Genomic DNA, 22383 nt, shown 5'->3' on the forward strand with positions numbered 1-22383 from the left:
ACAAAGTGAATTTCAATTTGCCCTATTTCAAATTTTGATTTTTAGTGAATTGCGCCGTTTCGCATCTCCACTAAATATTCAATGTGAAAAAAACAAAGTAATGTAATATTGAAAAGAAGAAATGTTTTATTTTGTTTTATTATCATAACTACGTATCTCTAAATTCAGAGCGCATTTTTTATTCAGGTAAAGATGCACAGCTTGAAGCATCTCCTTCATATAGACGTCAAAACAGCAGTTTTGAACAAAGCTTGTTTGCTTGGATGGGGTTAAAAATAAATACGCTGGACGAAAAAGCTCAGAACACCTTTTTTTAAATCCAGCAGTTTATCTTAGTCGCTTCCAATGCATGTAATACACATTCGAAACAGACTTAAAAACCACACAAAACACCCCAACAAAGAATGTACTTGCGCAAAGAACACAGGACACAACAAAGTAACACATACGACAAGAACAGAGCGCAACTTCCAACTAGTTTATTAAGAGCAGGCAACTTGAATATATACCAGTGTTGGCCAACAGAAAGATTACAAAACCAAAAGAAAGATAAGCCGCGTGCGCAGTTCATACCAGCATGCCGCCGCCAAGGGTACAACCAGATATCATTCTGTCCAACTGATATTATACTCCAAACATAACGAGCAAAACTTAAAACTAAAAAAGAGAAACTGAAGATTCATGAGGTGAACAATGAACGCGGGGAATATGACATATCTTAGCAAAGCAGTGTCAAAAATGCCATAACAAAAGCAGTCAAACATGAAGGTGATACCTGAAAATGGGTAAACTATCCTCATTGCAAAAGCAGTGTCAATAAAGCGAGTGTGATACGCTAAAACATTAAGTCACAGAGATAACAGCACCGAGTTCCACCGACGTAAAGCAACCTAGAGGACATCTAATTTACACATGTCCATCTTAGAATGTGATCTCTTTGTCGAGCAGAACAACTGAAGCAGCACTAACGCATTCGTCACCAGTGTTAGCAATAAGAAAAGCCTCAATTATTTCTCTCCGAAGTTTAGTCTTAGCATGGGCCAGAATCGTGGTTTAGGTAAAGATGGGCTTGCATCCATGATCCACAGTATGCTCTGGTAGGCTGCGTCTTTCATTGTTTTTTATTGTTCTCTCGTGCTCCCGCAGTCTCTCGTTGACCCACTTTCCTGTTTGTCCGATATATACGCAACCACAGGTTAACGGAATTCGATACACGACGTTGGTGGCGCATTGGACGTAATGATTATCGTGCTTCTTTTCACATGACTCTCGCTTCTTACAGGACAGTACAAATACTGGAAAGCTTACTGGGGGCGGAAAAAAGAACATTTACGTCATATCTACGGGCTATCATCTTCAAGTTGTGGGAAATTCTATGGATATATGGTACGACCTTCATGCTCTGTCTAGGGATTGGGGGGCTCGAAGTCTTCTTATTGCCTTCTTTTACCTTCTGTAGAAGACTGACTGTGACACTGCTGATGACGTCAGTGGGGTACCCTGCTTTCTCGAGACGGGCAATTTGGTTTCCGAAACTGTCTTCCATAAAGTGAGGGCAGCCTTTGTTGAGCGTTGCTTGAAGAAGTGTTCCTACAATCCCACGTTTTATCAATTTAGAATGGGCGCTTTCATAAGGAAGCAGAGTTTTTCCGCACGTGGGTTGTACTTGTAACACAGATTGCAATCAGGTTTACCAAAGTTGATCTGCAGATCTAAAAACTGTATACAGTTTCCTTGAGGGAATTCCCAGGTGAACTTCAAGCCTCTAGACTCAATGGGGAACAGATTAAAAATCTCTGGCACCAAACCTTCAATACTGCCTTCTGACGGAGCGTTCAGTATGACCAGGTAATCGTCCACATACCTCATAATTTTGAGTACGGCCGTCCCTCTCAGGCTTTTCTGGATACGTTTGTCCACGGCAGATAGGTATATGTCACAGAGCACCGGTGCCACTGCAGATCCTATGCAAATGCCATCTTTCTGCACATAAAATTTATCTTCGAAGGATATGGCTGTCGATTGCAGGTAGAATTCCAGCAAGATGATGAAGTTGTCCGTACTGATTCCAGTGGAATTTTGAAAACTTATCTCATGTGTGCTGGGAATCTTCTCCCGAACCGTTTCTAGAAGGTTTTCATGTGGAACGGAGTAATATAGATCCTCGACATCTATGGAAAACGCTGAGGTGGCAGAGTTAAGGTCTTGAAAAGCAGTGATGGCCTCTGTGGAACTTTTTGCTAGAAAAGGACCCTCGAGGGTCAGGCGCTTGAGTTGTTGCTGTAGATACTTGCTGACTGTAGCCTGCCAGGTCCCTCTTTCAGAAACAATGGTCCTTAGGGGGCAATCAGGTTTATGGGTTTTCCCGAAAATAATACTTCCAGTAAGTTTTTCTTTGAGTTTTCTACTTCTCTTTCCATACTGTCGAGGGAGAGTGCCTGTAGCATCTGCACAGCAGTGGATTTCTGTTTCTTCGGTTGAAACTTTAGTTGCTTAAAATTCTTGCTTGATGCTGCTTGCGCTTTGTCTTTGAAAAGCGATTCAGGCATCACGACAAACCCCCTTCCTTGTCAGCCTATAGTACGGTGGCACCGCTACGCTGAATCGCCTTTGTCGTCTTCAAAATGGGAGGCCTTCTTCTTGGTCAGGCATCAGCGTTCCGCACGAGGCAGTCGACGCCATCACCAATCATTCTCACTTTGTTGGTTACAGAGGCCCCGGTGGCTACGTTCCTCACAAGTTCTAGAAGTTGTGGTCGGTTTGTATGTGGTCCATAGCTGAATTTAGGGCCTTTTTGCAGAGTTCTGACGCTGTCGGGTAGTGGCACGTCCCCCAGAACGTAGACTGCGCCTGCCGCTTCTCGCTGACTTTTTTCCTTATGAGGCAGGTTTGAGACTACATGGTGCCACTGGAAATCTGTAGAATTAGCAGCCAACGTCTTGTACTTGGCGAGGCAACGAGCTTGCCCTGATGGTTCAGGGCTCTCCTTCACAAGTACCTTGAGACAATCTTCCAGCAACCTAGCCTGATTCCAGTATTCCGATTTCATAATCTTGCAGATGCATCTCACATGACCCCATGACGGCTCCTTCAGTCCAAATACGCGTCGCACCTCCGGGGGCGCCTGCTTTTTTTGGATGCAAAAGGTTAGATACCTTGCTTGGCAGACGGTGCTGGCGTTTAAATTGACGCACGTGATTGCTGGGTCAAGAATCTTCGGAGCAGACTGAAAAGAGCCCAATGTAGGAGAAATATGTAGAATTAACACTCTTGTCTCGGCGAGTTGGTTCATTTCTCACAAAGAATGTACTTGCGCAAAGAACACAGGACACAACAAAGTAACACATACGACAAGAACAGAGCGCAACTTCCAACTAGTTAATTAAAAGCAGGCAACTTGAATATATACCAGTGTTGGCCTACAATGTAAAAACACCCGTCTGACGGTCCAGAGTAATGTCTTTTTTTCATGGAGAGATAACTTGGCAAAAGCTTTTTCTTTAAATTGTGGATTTTCCATTGCACCTGCAAGTGTGTTAACTACAGAGAAAGAGCGCAGAAGTAGTACACATAACCTTCAATAAAACATTTTGCTGGGCGAGTTGGTTCATATTGCTCGAGGGGATGCTTGTAGCGCGACAAAAAAAAACACACAAGAGACAGACGAACGGGACAAGCGCCTACTCTCAACTGGTTTTATTCAAAAACACGATCGCAACATTTATACATTTCCCCTTCTTCTTCAAGAACATAATCACCCGATCCCACATGCGAATGACACGCAAATGTCACGCTTGAATCAAATCAGTTTATCTAAAAACCTGTACTCCTTAGAAAACATCGTCACCGAAGGGCTGCTGACGCATTCCGACCCTTTCTTTTTGATATGGAACGCCTCAATTAGCTCACGCGTAAGCGCATCTTTGCTTCTGCCAATGACCTCTGTTCTGTTTAAAAATGGTGAGCATTTGCATGACTTGCAGTGAACTACCATATTTGTTCCGCTCCCATTTTCGAGGCATTTTTCATGCTCGCGCAGGCGCTTGTTCAGGCATCGTCCAGACTGGCCAACGTACACTTTTCCACATGAAAGTGGAATCTGATAGACAATTCCCACCTTGCAATCAACATATCGGTGTTTATGCCTCGTTTCGCAATCCCTTTTTGCTTTTTCCTCATTCACCTTAGGACAAAGGCTTTTGAGCTTGCAGGGCGCTGAGAAAACCACAGGAATTTTGTATTTATTTGCCACTTTTTTCATGTTGTGGGCCACGCGATGCAAATACGGTATCACCTGTGGCCTTACGTTATTCACCTTTCCTCTTCTAACCTTCTTGTTCCTTTGCAGCAATGTTTCTGCGACCATAACCAACAGGGGACAAAGGAAAGCCTGCCGATAGCAGCCTAGAAACTTGGTCATCAAAACTTTCCTGGACAGCATGAATACAAGACTTGTTGATGGCTTCTTGAATACACATGGTTGCAACGGCTCTTTTTACTGTCTTGGACTGGGCTGAGTCAAACGGCATTATTTCCTTGAGGGCACGAGGCTTATAGCCCCAGCAAGCATGCACATCATTCACAGAAATCTGTAGATCTAAAAACTGCAACTTGTTGTCTATGGCAACCTCATGAGTGAAGTTAAGCCCCCTTCCAAACTTTTTAAAAGCAGATAAAATTTCCACCACAGTCTCGTGGTAGGTCACAGTTTCTAGTTTTTCTAAAAACACTAAAAAATCGTCAACGTACCTAAAAACTTTAATTACTTTTTTCTTGTCTAAAACTTGGTCTAAATCGCGGTCAATGGAAGAGAGAAAAATCTTGCACAACACAGGCGCCACACATGAACCAATACATATGCCACTCTTTTCCACATACGCTCTGCCTTCGAAATTAACCACCGTTGCACCCAGATAAAATTCAAGAAGTGACATGAAGTTTCCAACATTAATGCCAGCTGAATTTTGAAATGCTATCACACCATTTTCTTCAATGCAGTTCTGAACGGAGGTAAACAATTCTTCGTGGGGAACAGAATAATAAAGGTCTTCAACGTCTATGGAGAACATGCTGCCAATTGACCGGTTGTCTTGTAGAAAACTAGCTATGACATGCGAATTCCTGGTCTCAAAAGGATCTTTGACACAGAGAGGATTCAAGTTTCTGAGGAGGTACTGGCTCAGCATTTGCTGCCAAGTGTGTCGTTCACTCACGATACTCCTGAAAGGTATTCCCGGTTTATGGGTCTTAGCAGTGAAAAATATTTTTAGGCTATTCTCATTGCAACCTGCTATGCTTTTTGCAAGCTTATTCAGCTCAAATTTGGTGCACAGGGAAACAGCTGCGCTCTTTACCTTAGCAGGCTTACGTTTCGTGGTAATGAAGTTCTTCTTGACGGCACACATGGCTTTTTCGTTGTACATCCCCGCTGTGAGCACTACGAAACCTCCTTCCTTGTCACTCTGCAGGATTCGAAGGGAATTGTCTTTGAAATAGGCCACAACATCGCGCACCGAGTCCTTACGCCGCACCGCGTTCTTCGAAACAGTTCTAGAGAGGCTATCCACACCGTCGAGAAGGCATCGTTCTTGGTCCTCGGATTCTGCTCTGGAAGCTAAGCGCCTGTTCAAAGACAGGAGCTCAGGGGCGCTGGTTCTTGGTTCTTTACTGTACTTGGGTCCCTTTTCGATTAAACTTTTCACCTGGTCCGTGAGGTGTACTCCGTCAAGTGTCCTCAGCCCTGCCTTCTGCACAGGATTCCTGGGTAATTTGGTTAGGTGCAACAAAATGCACCTCCACCAGAATTCCGTCGCCTGGCCGGCAAGCTTCCTAGATGAACGTAGCTTGGCTTCAGCCATATTTTCCGGGAACCTGGAGTAGCAGGCAACGCGTAGAAGGTCGTAGTACAGCCTCACCTGTCTCCACAACTCAGACCGCAGGATTCTGCACAGGCGCTTCACATGACGCACAGAAGGCAGTACACTCCCAAACCAGGCAGCCAACTCTACCGGCACCAGCCCTTTTCTTATGCAATAGGCCAGTCGTCTTGCCTTGCAAGTAGTCCAAGCGATGTGGGTGATTAACACCGTATCTTGACATGAAGAAGAGGAGATGAAAGAAGAAGGCGCTTGTCCCGTTCGTCTCTGTCTCTTGTGTGTTTTTTTTTTTGTCGCGCTACAAGCATCCCCTCGAGCACATAACCTTACCGACTGGTCTGTAGTGGAACACAAAACAGTTCCGATTTCTATCCTGCATAAGCTGTACATGACACACGTATTCCTGAATGAATTGGATGAAAGGTCAGAAGAATTCAAACCCGCTGTTCGACAAAGTAGTGAATGTTTGATGAATTCATTGCACAAAAGACGAAAAATAAAATTCTTACCATTCGGGCAGATCTGCACTGCGCACGACGTCAAGCCAGACATTTGGCAATGAAGTAGATACATAGAAGTCGTCCTCGTGCTTTGTCTCGTTCTCTCTTCCTGCCGGAAAAAATAAAGCCGCATGTAGTCAGAGCAGCACTTACTCCCAAAATCACAATGATTTCCGAACGTATCTCAAGATAAAATATTTGTAGTACTTACAGGTAAGGCATTGCAGGCCAGAGTAGTGAACCGCGTCGGAGCTCTCATATAGTATCGGATGTAGGTTTTCGCTTGCGCAGACTACGAACGGAGCCAACTCGAGTGTGCATGCTCTTTCGTCGCGTTGGTTGTGCGGTTGGGCGCCGCCGTGCGAGGCAAGCCAAGGCTCGTCCGTTCAAGAATGTGTCGTGGTGATGCATCGCGCTGTGACGAACGGCAGGGGAGAAGACGGTGATGGGGGGAGGGGCAGCAATGTGGGGAGTCATTTTATTTTACACAGCTTTTGTGGTCCCAAAAAAAAGTTTCGAGCTGAAAGGTAGAGAAAAGAAAATCTTGGGGGGGGGGGGGGGGTGGCAGCAACGAGCGGCGCAGCGCGTACCTGCGCATGGGAGAAACAGCTAGGAGAAAGTAAGAAAAAAAAAGCGCTTCGGAGGGGGGGGGGGGGGAGGTAGCGCGCTGCCTTGAAAAGGGCACGTCCAGGAGATGACTTGGGGAGATAGGAGACTTCAAAAGTGAGAGGGGAGGGGGCCGAAACATGTGAAAGAGGTTTGGAATCCTCCGAGAATGAGTCGTACGCAGTTTTGAAGGTAAGGGTGTGGAAAACGTGGAAGCGTCAAAGTATTCTTGCAAAGCCGCTGGAGAAGCATCATGTCCGGCGACCGAAAACTTTGAAGCGAGAAATATGGAGCTCGAGATGGACTTCGCCAAAACGACTTCAGACACTCGCGCATTCTTTGGGGCCGTGTGTTATTTCAGGATGGCTTAATTGATATCATGAAATAACAAAAACATAAAACAATAAATTAAATATTATGCGTCTAACACCATTTTTCAGTAGATTTATTCTCTGATCGTTGAAGAATCCTCCTACGTTTTGTTGGTGTGGAAATTTCACACAAAAAGCTAAAAGAAACAAAATCATGTTGAACTGTGGCTCGCAACTATTTCCGATGCTTTTCGTCAATAAAGATAATATTCGAAAGAAAAAAAAATAATTTGCGAGCAAATAAGTAAAGACGTCTACAAGAGCTTTAGCCCTCAATGTAAATTACGCAACAAAACAATAAAGTGCACAAAAACGACATTTTGAAACATTACCATGTGCAGAAAAGTAAGAAAAACCAAATCGTAAAACACAGGGGAAGGCGCGATCACAGAGAACGACGTACGGAAGCGTAGGAATCTCTTACCGCATGTTGAAGCGAAGGCCTAATGTTTCGCGCGTGCGCAACTTATAATTCTAGATTACGAGGCCACTGCTTCGTTTCTGGACGTTGCTAAAATTGCGCACAAAGTCGGCTTAGGGAATGCACTTGTACTAAGTTATTACGTTTGATTTAGTATCTCTATTAAGCAGACACCCACATCGCAGTGTGGCAGTGAATTCTCTAGAGTGAAGCAAAAAAGCGCTTTTCTCATTAAAAAATCATGAAATGAAAGTCATTTGATTTTTTTTAGAAGGAAGCCCTGTTGGACTGGTTTCCAGATACTCGAGCAAGCAGATCGTGCAAAAACGCTTTAAAAAACATAAAGTTCATTCAAATAGGCGGGTTATTATGCCCAAAAATCGGACAAAGGCAACAGCGTGAGCTCTGTCTCTGCACTTCTCAAAAAAGTATTTTTTTTTTCAGAGGTGTGGCTAATTCATATATAGTTACACGAATAATTACAACTGCGTCATGCCAGCGCATATTCGTTAATTGCTAAAATTACCAGGCCTTTTCAAAAGAATTTTAGTGGTTAGTAGCAGCCGCTTCTAGTTCCCAGTATTAACGATATAATTCTACAGACCCGTAGTTGTCTGTCTGGATGGTGTCGTCGTCGGCCTCAGGCCCGTTTCACACGCATGCGATTTTCACTTGCGACACTGCGAACTCCGTCGGTCTGCGACTGGGGAGGGCCGTCGGTCTAGTCGCAGACGACTTGCGATCTAGTTCCGTCCGGTGGGTATTGAGTCGTAGCGTCGGTGTGTTCGCTCTGCGACTGACCAATGGGGAGCGCCGAGACGGCGTGCGACGTGCGGTCACGTGGGAGCTGTTGCCGCGGTGGAAGCAAAACTGTTTATTCTAATTAGAACATTGAAATAATGACCCACATCTAAAAAGACACTCGTCATAACATCATGAACACATTTCGTGTAGCGTTTCTGTCGCGTTTAATCATGGATTGGCTTTGCAAACATCAAGAAACCTTGACTGTCCCTTTGACCGAATTCGCTGCGGAGTTGCATGTGAAAGCACTGGCCGAACATCGCACTGTGGCGCCACCGGCTAGGCCGACTGTTTTCATTCTAGTTGCAGCATGTGAAACGGGCCTTATGCGACAGAGCGGTTCCTCTGTGGCGAAATATGCACACTCGACTGACCACCACCGAAGTCGCCGTCACGTCGTTGCACAACTCAAAATCAGCGAACGGACCGAACAAAATTCGATGGCAGCAGCACACAGCGAGCGAATGCGTTTGGAATGCTTCGTAACGCGTTTGGAAATTGTTGGGAAGCACATTAGAACACAATTCATCAGCGGCGTAGCCCGTGGCAGACGTCGCCGCGCCGCTCCTCGACGGCGTCGACACGCTCTTCCTTTAGTTTCTCCTGTGCGAGAGCCCAACCCCGGAGCACCAGCTGCTAGCTGTTCGACTGGCTGAAGAGGCCGCCGAGATCCAAGGGATTTCGGCCAGCATCTGAAGCGGATTCCCACCTGCCTAAGGGTGCCTCTCCTCTAGGGGGGAGGACCTGGGGCAGGGAAGAAGCCGTTTCTGTTGGACAATAAAGTTGATTCACACACTCCTGTGCGAGAGCTCCCTCTGGCCGGCGCGATCTGCTGACAGCTTAATTCGGTTTCGTTGAGTTTTTTCGTCGTAACTATGCCTCTATCTCCGACTGCGGAGTCGGAAAATATTCATTGTTTGTCCAACTCCACACATATACCGCGAAATTGTTCGGTAAGAAAAAGATTAATAAAACTTCAAATTCTTGAACTCGCCCAAGCGCAGCCCAGGAGCTCAAACGAGTTTTAGAGCGTTCGAAAATTATAAACTATTATAAATAATAAATTATAAAATCAACCTTCTACCCAGTATAATGGATGGTGCAATGTTCACCAACACCTGCCAGTATACTTTTAACACTGGATAAGGGGTGGAAAGCCAAGGCCAATATAGCCAGGTTTCGAAAAAGGCTTAGCCAATTCTGGCAAAGAGTGGGAAAACTCTGGCTAACATGGCCCATCATAGCCATGATTTTTGTGATGGCACAGCCAATATCAGATCCTCATTGGCAACTCTGGGCCTACTTAGGGCCACGCTTTGCCAGTGGCTTTCTAATATTGGCCCGCTGTCATGTGCAACCTGGGTTAATACGGAATCTCTCGTGGCACATGTGGAACTTCAGGACTTTAAGACCACCCTAGAAAAGCGCGCAGGCCAGCTGTGAACCTGCTGCCTTCGGTCTGTCTGCGCATACTGGCTAGGAGTTACAAGCTATTCCAAATTCTAATGAATAAGAGAGTATTTTGTTGCTATGAGTTTGGTTTATCCACGTCTCCACAACTCCACAGGAAACACGTTGAAATGGCGCCATGTGCAGTGGGGTCAAACGTAAAGCAGTTGTGAATATTCGCATCACTGTTTCGGCAGCAAATAGCCTATTGCTGGCTAACGTTTCCACCTTTTTCCTGCCATAACCCCAAAGCATGCTGAGAAGTCGCTGGTCAGAATTAAACATGAAGTTTAGTAGTGCAGGTATCGGCAGCGAAAGAAGTAACCACCTGCATAAAAGATATGAATAGGGTTTTTGGCGATCCAGTTGTGCTCAGTGAGTTCTAGGTGAACAATTGCTTCGACCGGCATTAAAATTTGTAAATCAATTAACCGCTTTCTCTGGTATCTTCTACCGAATGACCAATTCTCTCCTATCTCGTGGCAAGTTATAAGAAAGGAAAACAGCGCGAAATCAAAGTGTGGAAATTGAAAGCACCAAAAAAGCTTCAGTTCAAATTGAAGCACGCAGACTTGGCATAAAAGTGAGCTAGGTAAATGACTGGTACTTTCGTCCTTCATGGAGCTTGCACGTTTTGTTTATTTGTGTGTAGTTTCTGTGTAATTTAAGCTTGATTAAAAAAAACTAGTGCGCTTCCACGTCACTTAACTAATAACTTTTTTGCTTAATTCTCTTTCAGGCCTGAAGAGGTTTTCATTCGACTTGGAATTTATGTTAGGCCGACCACCCAACTCCTACTTTAAAGTTTGCTGGGTTGTATTCTGCCCCATCATCATGGGGGTGAGTATAGAACGATATATAATGTGTAGCTCGATAAGCTGCTTTTGGCGCAGAATAGGGAGTATCGAAATCTGCAGATATGTTTTTACGTTTGAACTCCGTGAAACGCATCATAGTGTGCAAAACGATTTCACGCCCTCTTGATAAACCGCAAGTAGCATCTTTACTAAATTCGAAATGCTTTGGGGCGGATTTTCAGCCGCTATAAGATGGTTATCATCAGTTGGCTATTAAAAGCGTTTTTCTGGCTTTTCAATGTTTTCTCTAATGTGGCTGGCACGTTCACAGCAATGCGATGGGCATGCCAACCATAGTAAAGGTAAGCTATGGTTCTTTAGGATGACGGAAAGGATCTGAAGGCAAAACAAGCATAGCAGGCGGTGACATATTTTAAATGAGCTGAGAAATTCGCAGATTGCAAGAATAAGGTGCCTGAAGCTGACAGAAGACAGAGTTCACTTGAGTTCGAGGGGAGAGGTCTATATGTGGCATCGGATACAGTTGGCCATATGGCGCGGTTGATGATGACCGGAGCAGAACGCCGATAATGGCCTGGCACTGGCCGAATAGCGGGGAAAAGTGGCTTCAATAGAGGCCTATAATTGCATCTGACTGGGGCGCCAGCCGATCCAGTGTTTGTGTCAATGCATCACATTGGGTTTCCAATCAGCAGCCATAAATTGCTTACAAGGTTAATAATTGACTTCAATGGCATTCCTTGGCTATTTAATATTAGCCATCCAAGATTCCTCTTGGCGTATATCTATCACAGGCAGACTGCCCAACTCACCGGCTATCCAATATTTCCTGCCCAAGCTAATCCACTAGTTTATAACAGGCATCCAGCCACACTCTCTGGCTACCCAACATTGCCAACTCAAGGTAATCAACTGGTTGTTTGCCACAGGCATCCACACAATCAATGGCTACCGAATATTTCCCACCCAAGCTTACACTCCTCTTTTTCAACGCATGCACCTAAGCAAACTCATCAGCAGTCCCATTAGTCGCTCCCGAACATTGCTTAGTATGCATTGTGTGCTTTGCACTGCCAAATCTATATGTAACGAATGTTTCATTTTGGCAACTATTATCTATGCAATGACTCTCTAAATGCCACATTTCATTGTTACATGCACTTGAAATGATTAAACCAGCGAGTTTAATGTTTCAACATTTATTAAAAACATTACAAAGAGCTGCATGTCTAGGCGGACATGGGTATGCTGCGCAGAAGCAATTAACTAGTCCTGTAGGGTCTCATGACAGCTGGACCGCCTCGTGAAAGGCTCCGTTGCTGGAGCAGGCCGCGGGTTCGAGGGATCGCTGCACTGAGGGCAGGTCAGGTGCTATCCCAGTCAGCTAGCACCTCAGCCATGCGCTTTTTACGGACGCCTACCCCAGTGACAATCTGCGGGCTGCCGCCTGCCGCCTGCCAATGTATACCGGGACAACTTGCAGAGCTGTATTCTTTTCAGTGATGGCAGCTGCACATACAAACCGCAAAATAAAACGTTCTTTGGCAAAATGCACTTTGGACAACACTGTCTTGGATAACTAGTGCAAGCAGGAAGGGTGAAAAAAAATATCACATGTAGCCTCTCTGCAGAGTCTTTTAAAAATGGAGGCTTTCTTAGTGAATTTGAGCTAGACGGGAAGGCCCTTAATAGCCTTCACCACACTGGCCGCAACCTCTGACAGCTTGCGGCTCCATAGCTGGACGAGCTGCCGGCGCTGAAAACAAGAAAATAAATGGGAATGACAATTTGAAACCACCAAAATAGAATGTCGTCTGAGAGAAAACAACCTGTTCGGCTAGTTGCACTGGTCATTGAAGTTGAGTCTTACAAGGCAAAATGGAAAAGGAACAAGCCTGAACGTGCACAGTTATCCTTTTCTTTTCTTTGCGAAAATATGTGTGACAATGATTGGCTTCCGCGACAGGACCGGTCAGCCTCGTGTCAGGCTGAGGCTTCGAAGGAAATCAACGAGAGGGCCAAAAGCAGTTCGCACTTGTGGTTAGACTTCCACTGTTTCCTGAGCACGATGGCAGAGGCCGATTTTGACAAACTGGTACAGCAAGGAAGAAGCTTTGGCTTCGATGGTAAATAACTATTCTCGTGAATTAAACAGGAGCAGGTTAAGCGCCGAGAAGCGAGAAATGCAGAACGCACTTGGCGCAAAGAAGAATCCAAACGCGAAAGTCGTATGATAGAAGAGGAGTTAGGCAAAGAGAAGAATCCAAAACAAGAATGGCTTCGCTTGAAAGGGAAAAAGAGGTGTCGTTGAGGCGGGAACCCGCAGGTGCCTCTGTAACGGGCTCCAGGTCCGGGTCGGAAGAGAGGGTCGCGGTGCAAGGAAACAAATTTAACCCGCACAGAGGTATGCCTGTTTTCAATGAACAGTGCGATGACCTCGATGCCTATCTGAGGCGCGCTGAGCGCATGGCACAGAGCCAAGTATAATACAGAGAGACGGGCTAGTTGGTGACTACTAGTAGAGTGCACCTTTAAACCGCGAAAAAAAAGACAAGGGACGAGAAGAAACCAACAGGACAGTGCGCGGAACTTCAACTGGTTTATTACAACAGTGCGTCACATTTATACAATCATCGTAATCACGCGGTAACATGACAAACGATTATCACGTAACACTTGTGCGCGGGCGTGTATGAGTCATCCTGCAATTTAGATATGATTACTCTTTATCGGACAGGTTAACCGAGGTTTTGCTGACAAACGAGCCGGATTCCTTCTTGATACAATAGGACTCATACACTTCTCTGCTTAGTTTAGACCCGAACTTTTTGAGGATAGTGGTATCGCGGAACCGAGGCGTGCAACCACGGCAGTGGCGACAATGGTCGGCCACATGCCCTCCCCCCGCCAATGCGCCTACTCCTGCGTGGTGCTCCTGGAGTCTGACGTTTATACAACGTCCAGTTTGTCCGATGTAACTTTTGCCACAGGACAGGGGTATACGGTAAACAACCCCCGCCTTTGCACAGGACAAATATTTCTGTGTGCTTGATACCGCATTCTTCGTGCTTTCCCTGCACCTTGTTGGATAGGCCGGCCAGTTTTTGGGGTGCGGTGAAGACCACCGGCACGTCGCCCTTCTGAGCCACTTTATTCAAGCGATGCGAGATCTGTTGGTAGTATGGGATGGCAACGGGTCTCTTGCGTTGCGCTTCTTCCCTACGGCAGTGCTCAGGTACGCCCCTGGCTTCACTGACAAGGGCCTCTAGCACAGAAGTGACTAATACCCCTGTCACACGGGCACTCTAAAGGCACTTTGAACTAATGCTCCTTTACGCTCCCAAAGGAGCACTACTTCAAGGGAGTTCGTCCGTGCTACACGGTCGCGGAACGACCTTCGCAAGAACTTTTTAGCGCCCTCATCGGCGAAAAGCGTTATTTAAATTGCAAACCTCACTGCACATATAAATACATAAATGTCACATTTTTTTAGTAAATTAGTTTTATAACCGTATTATGTTAAAGCTAGAGTCACTAAATAAAGACTTAGAGTACCGTCACTGCAGCACGGCGGTAAGCAGGGGCTGCCATTTTGTTGTTTATCACTGTTGCGAGATTGCCGCTTCGGCGACCTCGCCGCTAACTTTGGCCCGGCCATTTTGTAAACAACGCTGTTAGCCACCCTGCGCTGCGGCGGGGATCGTAGCCGTACGGCATGGAAAGCGGAAAGCGCCTGAAGCGTTTTCCATCATTCTGCGAGTTGAAACAGCCAACAACGCAGCAAAACGGCATCCTCGTATGCTCTTGTGCAGCTGAAATGCTGCGAGGCGCGGAATCCCTGGTCACTGAGTCGGTCACCGGCAGCACTAGGACTACCACAGTTGCCCGACTGAAAACGCATAAGCCACAAAATGGCAGCCCCCATGAACCGTCGCAGTGTAAACAAATATCACGTGATGCAAACTGACCAATGATCGTGGCGGCGGCACAGAACAATAGGAGAAAAGAGTGCCGGTACTCTAAGTCTTTATTTAGTGACTCTAGTTAAAGCAATGCAATTTTAACTGCAATAATGACATGATTTTCCAAGTACAGAGCATAACATCACAGTGCTGGCCACACTGAGCCCAACTGGCTCGTATATCTGGAACGAGAGTATGGCGTGGTGAGACTGCCACAAAACAAATGATCTTATATTTTAAAACACCACTAATCTTATGAAGTGAATTTATAAAATGAAAATTGAACGTTTCTTTTCTCAATTTATTTATGCTGTTAACTCGCTGGGAGAGAGAGTACTCCCTTGAAGCCTCAAAGGACGAACTCGAGCTGCCTTGTTTCGAAGCTCCTTTGAGCTAGGTGTCCTTTGGCGCGTCCGTGTGGCAGCGCGCGTTCGTCCTTAGAGTAATGGAGCATTAGTTCAAAGTACCTTTACAGTGTCCGTGTGACAGGGGTATAACTCCCCAGGGAAACCAGCACTGGTCAGCCTTTTTAGCTAGAAACTCACGCTGTGTGCCATTTCATGATTACAGGACTTGTCGAGAGCAGCACGCAGGCAGTTTTTTGCGATACCCATTTTAACAAGCTTAGAATGAGCTGATTGGTGGCTTAAAATCGCTTTTTTTGAGCGAGGCTGATACCTCCAGCATGCTTGGGTTTCGCGGACAACAATACAGATATCAAGCAATTGCAAGGAACCTTGCACTGGCACCTCATGGGTGAAGCTAAGGCCAAAAGAGTACTCGGAGAAGATTTCTTGAACCCGGTGCACCGCTGTCATACCCACCTCATGCGTAACCCCTTTCAGGAAAGTACACGCCCGCGGACAAGTGTTACGTGTTGATCGTTTGTCATGTTACCACGTGATTACGATGATTGTATAAATGTGACGCACTGTTGTAATAAACCAGGTGAACTTCCACGCTCGGCCCTGTCGGTTTCTTCTCGTCCCTTGTCTTTTTTGCGCGGTTTCAAGATGCACTATACTTACAGAGCCAAGGCTGGCCAAGGGACCAATGGTCCACGTTTTTGAGTCTGTGTTTGAGTCGCGAGGCGCTGAGCGTTTTTAGTGGAATGTCCGATCCTGAATGTACGAGCTACGACAAGTTAAATTAAGCTCTAATGCTGCGATTTCGGTTGACGGAGGAAGGATTCAGAGGGAAGTTTATAGAGGGGGGGGGGGGGGGCATCGCACATCAATAAGGAAACGTGCTCCCAATTTGTAACTCGACTCAAGAACTTCCTCTAGCGGTGAGTAGAGTTTTCTAATACCAAGAAGGAATATAAGGCTTTGTTTGAGCTGATGGTCAAGGACCAGTAAGGACCAGAACTGGTGCAGCACCCAACAAGTTGCAGTAATTACATACCTTTAGAGACGAATCTGCAGGGTGGTGGTATTCCCTGCAGAAGTTGGTCAACAGCAGCAAGCAATCCTCATAGACAATAAATTTACGAGGAGTTGATGGCTCAGGGGCGATTTGCAAGGCAGTTTGATATTGTCATGCACATAACGAAAGGATGTGCACAACGTATGACTACCATAAAGCTCAAGAAAAGATAGTATGCAGTGGCTACTGTGAACGCAGTTGGCTTCCAAGGCTGCTGCTAAACAAAACTTGTTTTGAAGCAACCGTACATAAAAATACCTAAGAAAGTACAAATGTGTTTATGCTCCACTAGTTAACACACTTACGCTGCTGAGCTGTCTAAGCTCGACTCGTAGATGGTGCCATGTGGATCATCATAAAATGTAAGAGACAAATCTTCACAACGTGATGATCAAGACCATGGTCCCATCTAGGCAGGCAGGCAGGTAGGCAGGCGGGCTGGCGGGCGGACTGGCTGTCTGGCTGGCTGTTGGTTGGCTGGTCGGTCGGTCGGTCGGTTGGTCGGCTGGCTGGCTGGCTGGCTGGCTGGTTGGTTGGTAGTAATTTTATTCTTGTCAATTCCCGTACACCAAAAAGCAGGCGTACCAAGGCCTCTAAGGGCTTGTGTGGTAGCGCCTGACAGAGAGCGAGCATTGAGAAAACACGGGACACGGGTTTCACAATATGACACGAGGTTCACAATAATGCGATGACAAGAGTTATACCTTTATAATACAGCGGTGGCCATTTCCGAAACGCCTTCAGCGGAGGCATCGATATGAAACCGGCTAGGCTTAGCGACGACCAGGGCAGCCAGGCAGCAGATAAGTTCGTCGCCCGCGCGCGGCGCCTTGGCCGAAAGCTCGCTACTTGCACAGGCACGCTTTATTGCTGCCAGAATATAAAAATCCTTTTGATAGCATTGCTGGTTTGTCTTTCTGGGCGGACGTGAAGCGTATACACCGAGACTCTGTTGTGCGATGGCAAGCTGACATCGGCTGTGGGCGGAGCTGGAGAGAAGAGGGACGCTGGCGCTCGCAGTTCCGTGTGTCCCCGCTTGCAGTGGGGCGGCAGTTGGGAAGCGGCGACCGGAGAGGTACGCCGGACATGCTGCCGGACATGTGTCCCCTGCTCAATGCTGCGGCTTGCCGAGCCGCCGGCACCTCGGCAAAACGTAGTCACTGTAGGTGACAGCACGCCTGCGGCTCGCTTGCCACGGAGGCAGAGTCGAGGGAGGGGTTAGCGCGGTGGTTGAACGATGTGAAGAGGAGGATCCCTGGACACGATGGTTGTCACCACTTCGCGCACTTTTGCGTGCGCTCCCAGACAGCCTTAGAACGTGTGCGGGTAGCGGTCTCGGTCACAGAGGAGATGCCCTCGACTCAGCGTGGCAAGCTCAGCCGGTGACCAGCTACCAAGTGACAAGGCGGTTGGTCGTTTGGTGCCGAGCTTTCGCCGGTTGCAAGCCAGGGAATGGGTCGGAGCCAAATGTTCACAAATAGAACAAAGTTTATAGAGCTAAGAGACGATACAGAGATTTCGCAATCACTCGTACGAGCACATACAAAGTGATTTACAAATACAATGCAACTCAAGCAAAGTAACAATCGAGAGAGACTACAATTCAACAAAATATATGCACCTAAAATGCACAAATACATAGACAAATAATGAAAACACAATTTGTTACCGGGCACTGCGACAGTCCGACGACTTGAGGAGCACGACGGGGCCGATCCGCAGACTGCCGCACGTTGCCTTGCTGGTCCGTCCGTCGCTGGTCGAGTGGTGTTCTCCCAGGAGTCGAGCGGGCGCGCTTTTCGGAAGCTTATACGGCGGCTCGGGCTAACAGGCAGCGCTTGAAGCCCCTCATTTACAGGCGCAGTCCGCGTCTGTTTGTTCTTCGCGCCAGGGCAGGCGCGCACATACACGCAGGTTCAACTACACAAACTCCTTCTCCTTCTCGCGCCGGGCGCGCGACACCATTGTTCGAGCGTGGAAATAACCGTCCAGAAAAATCTAGGTCATTCGCGGCACGCTGAGTCATCGGCGCAGGAGCGAAGTGGAGAGGGTATCACTTTGGCGCGGTCAAGGTTACCCCCTTTCCGTCGACAACGAGTAAAAACTCCGACATTCGAGAAAAATCGACGCCGCGCGCGGCCATGCCCTCCTCGGCGCCGCGCCGGCGAGTTGAGTTGCAGCAGTGCGGAAAGCTACGCACTCCCCGGGGGCCCTTCGCCGCTCTTTTTTGTTTTATTTTACCCCGCGCGGGCGCGATTGCTTAGGCGCAGCGCCGGTTTTATTCGAAAATGCGCCGAATTTTGATACACTGGCTCCTCCTTTAAGAATATTATGCAACAATATTCACAAAACACTAAAATTTGTGGGCACAAGCTTGCGCTCACAATCTTTATGGCGAATGCCAGAATACACTGATCAATACAATGATGCCTGCACGCACAGAACACTTGACAACCGTCAAGATTCACTTCAGTACATGCCGCAACTCAGCAACACATAAGCATAACATTACCATGGGAGCACACAAGTATGATACATACTTTAGCTGATAACTCATTTCAACAGAAAAAAAGGCAGGCGCCGACCAAAGGCTTTTGTCAAAACAGACGTTTCGGCTTCCATACAGAAGCCTTGTTCACTAAATTTTTATTGTGGAACCGCGACGCTTAAATAGGCTTTGTAGAGCGGTTTATTGGCACGTTGGAAGCGCCGGCGACAAAGACTTAGTACACGTAATCGAAGAGCCAGCGAGGCGAGAGACTGGGACGCAAGCGGCAACGTTCCAGCACGAGCTACCGACGGACTTCTATATCTCAGTAAACGAGGGCGCAAGAGCTTCGTCGTCGTTGGCGTCGGTGCTGTATCATGTTCTTCGTTCCAACTGCCCCGGCGGAAAAAGGGAGCCATCCTGGCGACTCAAGGCGAGGAGACCACAAGGGGGCTGTAATAAGCCTTGAAGCGGCTGACATTAACGACGTCGCGGCCCCGGCGGCGATGGTCCGTAGAAGGTGTCACCGGTTCGATAACATAGTTGACCAGTGACGTGCGTTCTAAGATGCGGTAAGGGCCGATGTGCTAGTCCGAAAATTGGGACGTAGCCGGAACCGAGAGCCAGACTAGTGAGCCAGTGGAGAAATGAAAAGCGGGCGTGTCTGGATCGGAATCATGGTGGCGGAGGCCTTGACGGTCTGCGGTGAAGGAGCGAGCCAACTGGCGGCACGGCTCAGCGTGGCGGGTAATGCCAGAAAGGGAGGTATATTCCGAGTTGTCGGGGTTGTAGGGACGGATTGTATCTAACATACAAGAAGGTTCGCGCCCGAATAAAAGAAAGAAAGGGGAAAAGCCGGTGGTTGCTTGAGAGGCGGTGTTATATGCATAGGTGACGAACGGAAGAACCTGATCCCAATTAGAGTTATCGGAGCGAATGTACACGGCGATCATGTCCCCAAGAGTCCAGTTGAATCGTTCGGTGAGGCCGTTGGTTTGAGGGTGCTAAGCAGTAGTGCTGCGGTGGACTGTGCGGCTCGCAGCGAGAAGCTTGCGATGAACTTCAGACAAGAAAACGCGGTCGCGGTCCCTGAGAAGTTCTCGAGGAGCGCCGTGACGCAGGACAAAGTGACGAAGAAGGAATAAGGCTACATCGCAAGCAGTAGCCGCAGGTAAGGCAGCGGTGTCAGCATACCAAGTGAGGTGGTCCACGGCGACTATGATCCTGCGATTCCCAGCGGTGAAGGGCAGTGGCCCATATAGGTGGATGCCCACACGATCGAAAGGGCGAGCCGGACATGGTATTGGTTGTAACAGGGCAGTCGAAGGGCGAGGCGTCGACTTCCGCTCCTGACAAGCAGTGCAGAAGCGAACATAGCGACGAACGAAGTTGTACATGCCCCGCCAATAGTATCTCTGGCGTAGTCGCTCGTACGTTTTGAGCGAGCCAGCGTAAGCGCTCTGAGGGTCGGCATGGTGGTGTTCACAAATCTCAGATCGGAGATGTCGGGGAATCACAAGAAGCCACTTTCGGCCGTCTGGACGATAGTTATGGAGGTACAGAAGATCGTCGCGGAGGGCAAAATGGGAAGCTTCGCGACGAAGGGCCCGAGGGAAGGAGGCCGGAGAGTGTGCACGAAGTATGTCGAGCAAGGATGAAATACATGGATCTTGGCTTTGTTGAAGGGGCATGTTCATGGCAGTGAGCGCTGCGAGTACGGAATCAGATATTGGCGAAGAGGGCGCAGGAGAGGGCAGTGGCGAGCGTGACAAGGCGTCTGCGTCGGAGTGCTTGCGGCCCGACCGGTAAACTACGATAATATCGAATTCCTGAAGACGGAGGGCCCAACGGCCAAGGCGCCCTGAGGGATCTTTGAGTGAGGCCAACCAGCACTAGGCATGGTGGTCAGTGACGACGGTGAACGGGCGGCCATATAAGTATGGGCGGAATTTTGTTAGAGCCCACACTACGGCGAGACACTCCTTTTCCGTCACGGAGTAGTTCACCTCAGCTTTGCTGAGGGAACGGCGTGCGTACGCAACGACGTATTCAGCAAATTTGGGCTTGCGCTGGGTAAGGACAGCACCGAGGCTGATTCCGCTTGCGTCGGTGTGCACCTCAGTAGGAGCACTTGGGTCGTAGTGTCGAAGGATAGGTGGTGAGGTTAGAAAATAACGGAGCGCAGCAAAAGCATCGTCGCAGGCCGAGTCCCACGTAGACAGATCGGCGGGACCATTAAGAAGTTTCGTAAGGGGCGCGACGATAGAGGCGAATTTGTGGAAAAATCACCGAAAATAGAAGCAGAGACCCACAAATCGGCCCACCTTTTTTGTAGAAGTTGGTTTAGGGAAGTCAGCCACAGCACGGACTTTGTCAGGATCTGGCAGGACGCCGTCTTTGGAGACGAAGTGACCGAGTACTGCCAGCTGCCGGGCGCCAAAGTGACATTTTTTGAAATTAAGTTGAAGACCAGCACTGGTGAGGCAGCTCAGTACCTGGCGCAAGCGCTTGAGATGCGTAAGAAAATCGGGCGAAAACACGACATCATCTAAATATCAGAGACAAACATTCCACTTGAGGCCGCGCAAGATGTCGTCCATTAGTCGTTCAAACGTTGCGGGAGCGTTACACAGGCCGAACGGCATCACGTTGAACTCACACAGTCCGTCAGGGGTGACGAACGCCGTTTTAGGACGGTCGGACTCAACCATCGGGACTTGCCAATAGCCGGACCGGAGATCTAGGGTGGAGAACTCAGCGCCTTGTAAGCAGTCAAGGGGGGGGGGGGGGTATGTCAGTGCCCTCAGCGACAAGAAGCTCAGCCGCACGGCGAATCGGAGGCTTGTCGAAGGGCGCATCGCAGAGCGAAGACGACGTGCGAACGGGCACGGTCAATAACGGCACTGTGGAGGGATAGAAGATCCCATCCAAGGATGACGTCATGGCAGCTTGCAGGGAGGACTAAAAATTCGACAACATATAAAACATCGGCGATGACGACGCGTGCTGTGCAAGCGGCAGAAGGATGTACGGGCTCTGCGCTGGCTGTACGGAGTGAGAGTCCAGAAGATGGGGTGGTGACTTTGCGAAGCGAGCGGCAGAAGTTTTCGTGAATTACAGAAACGGTGGCCCCAGTGTCCACAAGCGCAAGTGTCTTGACACCGTCGACAAACACATCAAGATTCGGCGGAGAAAGGCGAGGACCTAAGCAGGGCGAGGAGTGCGCAATTCGTGCCCCAGGAACTGCGGCTGCTAGTTTTCCGAATCGGTGGGGACGTTGCGACGCCTCATGGGTGACAGTCAGCGGCGGCGAAGGGAAGGTGAGCGGTGGGAAACATAGAGCTGGCGACCGAGCTCGCGGTCAGGAGAGGTCCCCTGAGGTGGTGGTCTGAAAGGTGGGCGAAAGGTGCGGTCTACACCGGGGTGTATCGTGCTCGGTCATGCCGGCATCCGGCACGTGATGCGCACCGTGTTGCGCGTCAACCGAGAACGGCCTATATAAGCGCTCACAATAAACTTAGCGGCAGCATTGCCGCTCCCGGATTCTTAGTCGATTGTCAGTCTCTTATCAGCCTGTCTGGGACTGATACATGGTGTCAGAGGTGGGATACATGGTGGAAGCAGCTACGACGCTTCGTTCGTCCCGGCAAGCATGGAACTACT

General features: G+C 48.2%; 1 protein-coding gene across 1 annotated transcript in view; it reads left to right on the forward strand.

Moving 5' to 3' along the window:
* Positions 1-22383, forward strand: part of LOC144119402 (sodium- and chloride-dependent glycine transporter 2-like) — a 176822-nt gene that overhangs the window by 125339 nt on the left and 29100 nt on the right. Inside the window, exon 2 of the mRNA XM_077652027.1 lies at positions 10767-10867. Within this exon, the coding sequence (XP_077508153.1) occupies positions 10767-10867 (101 nt within the window). The remainder of the gene's footprint in view (positions 1-10766; positions 10868-22383) is intronic.

The sequence above is a fragment of the Amblyomma americanum genome, chromosome 2, assembly GCF_052857255.1.
Source record: "Amblyomma americanum isolate KBUSLIRL-KWMA chromosome 2, ASM5285725v1, whole genome shotgun sequence".
In the NCBI taxonomy this organism is placed as follows: Eukaryota; Metazoa; Arthropoda; class Arachnida; order Ixodida; family Ixodidae; genus Amblyomma; species Amblyomma americanum.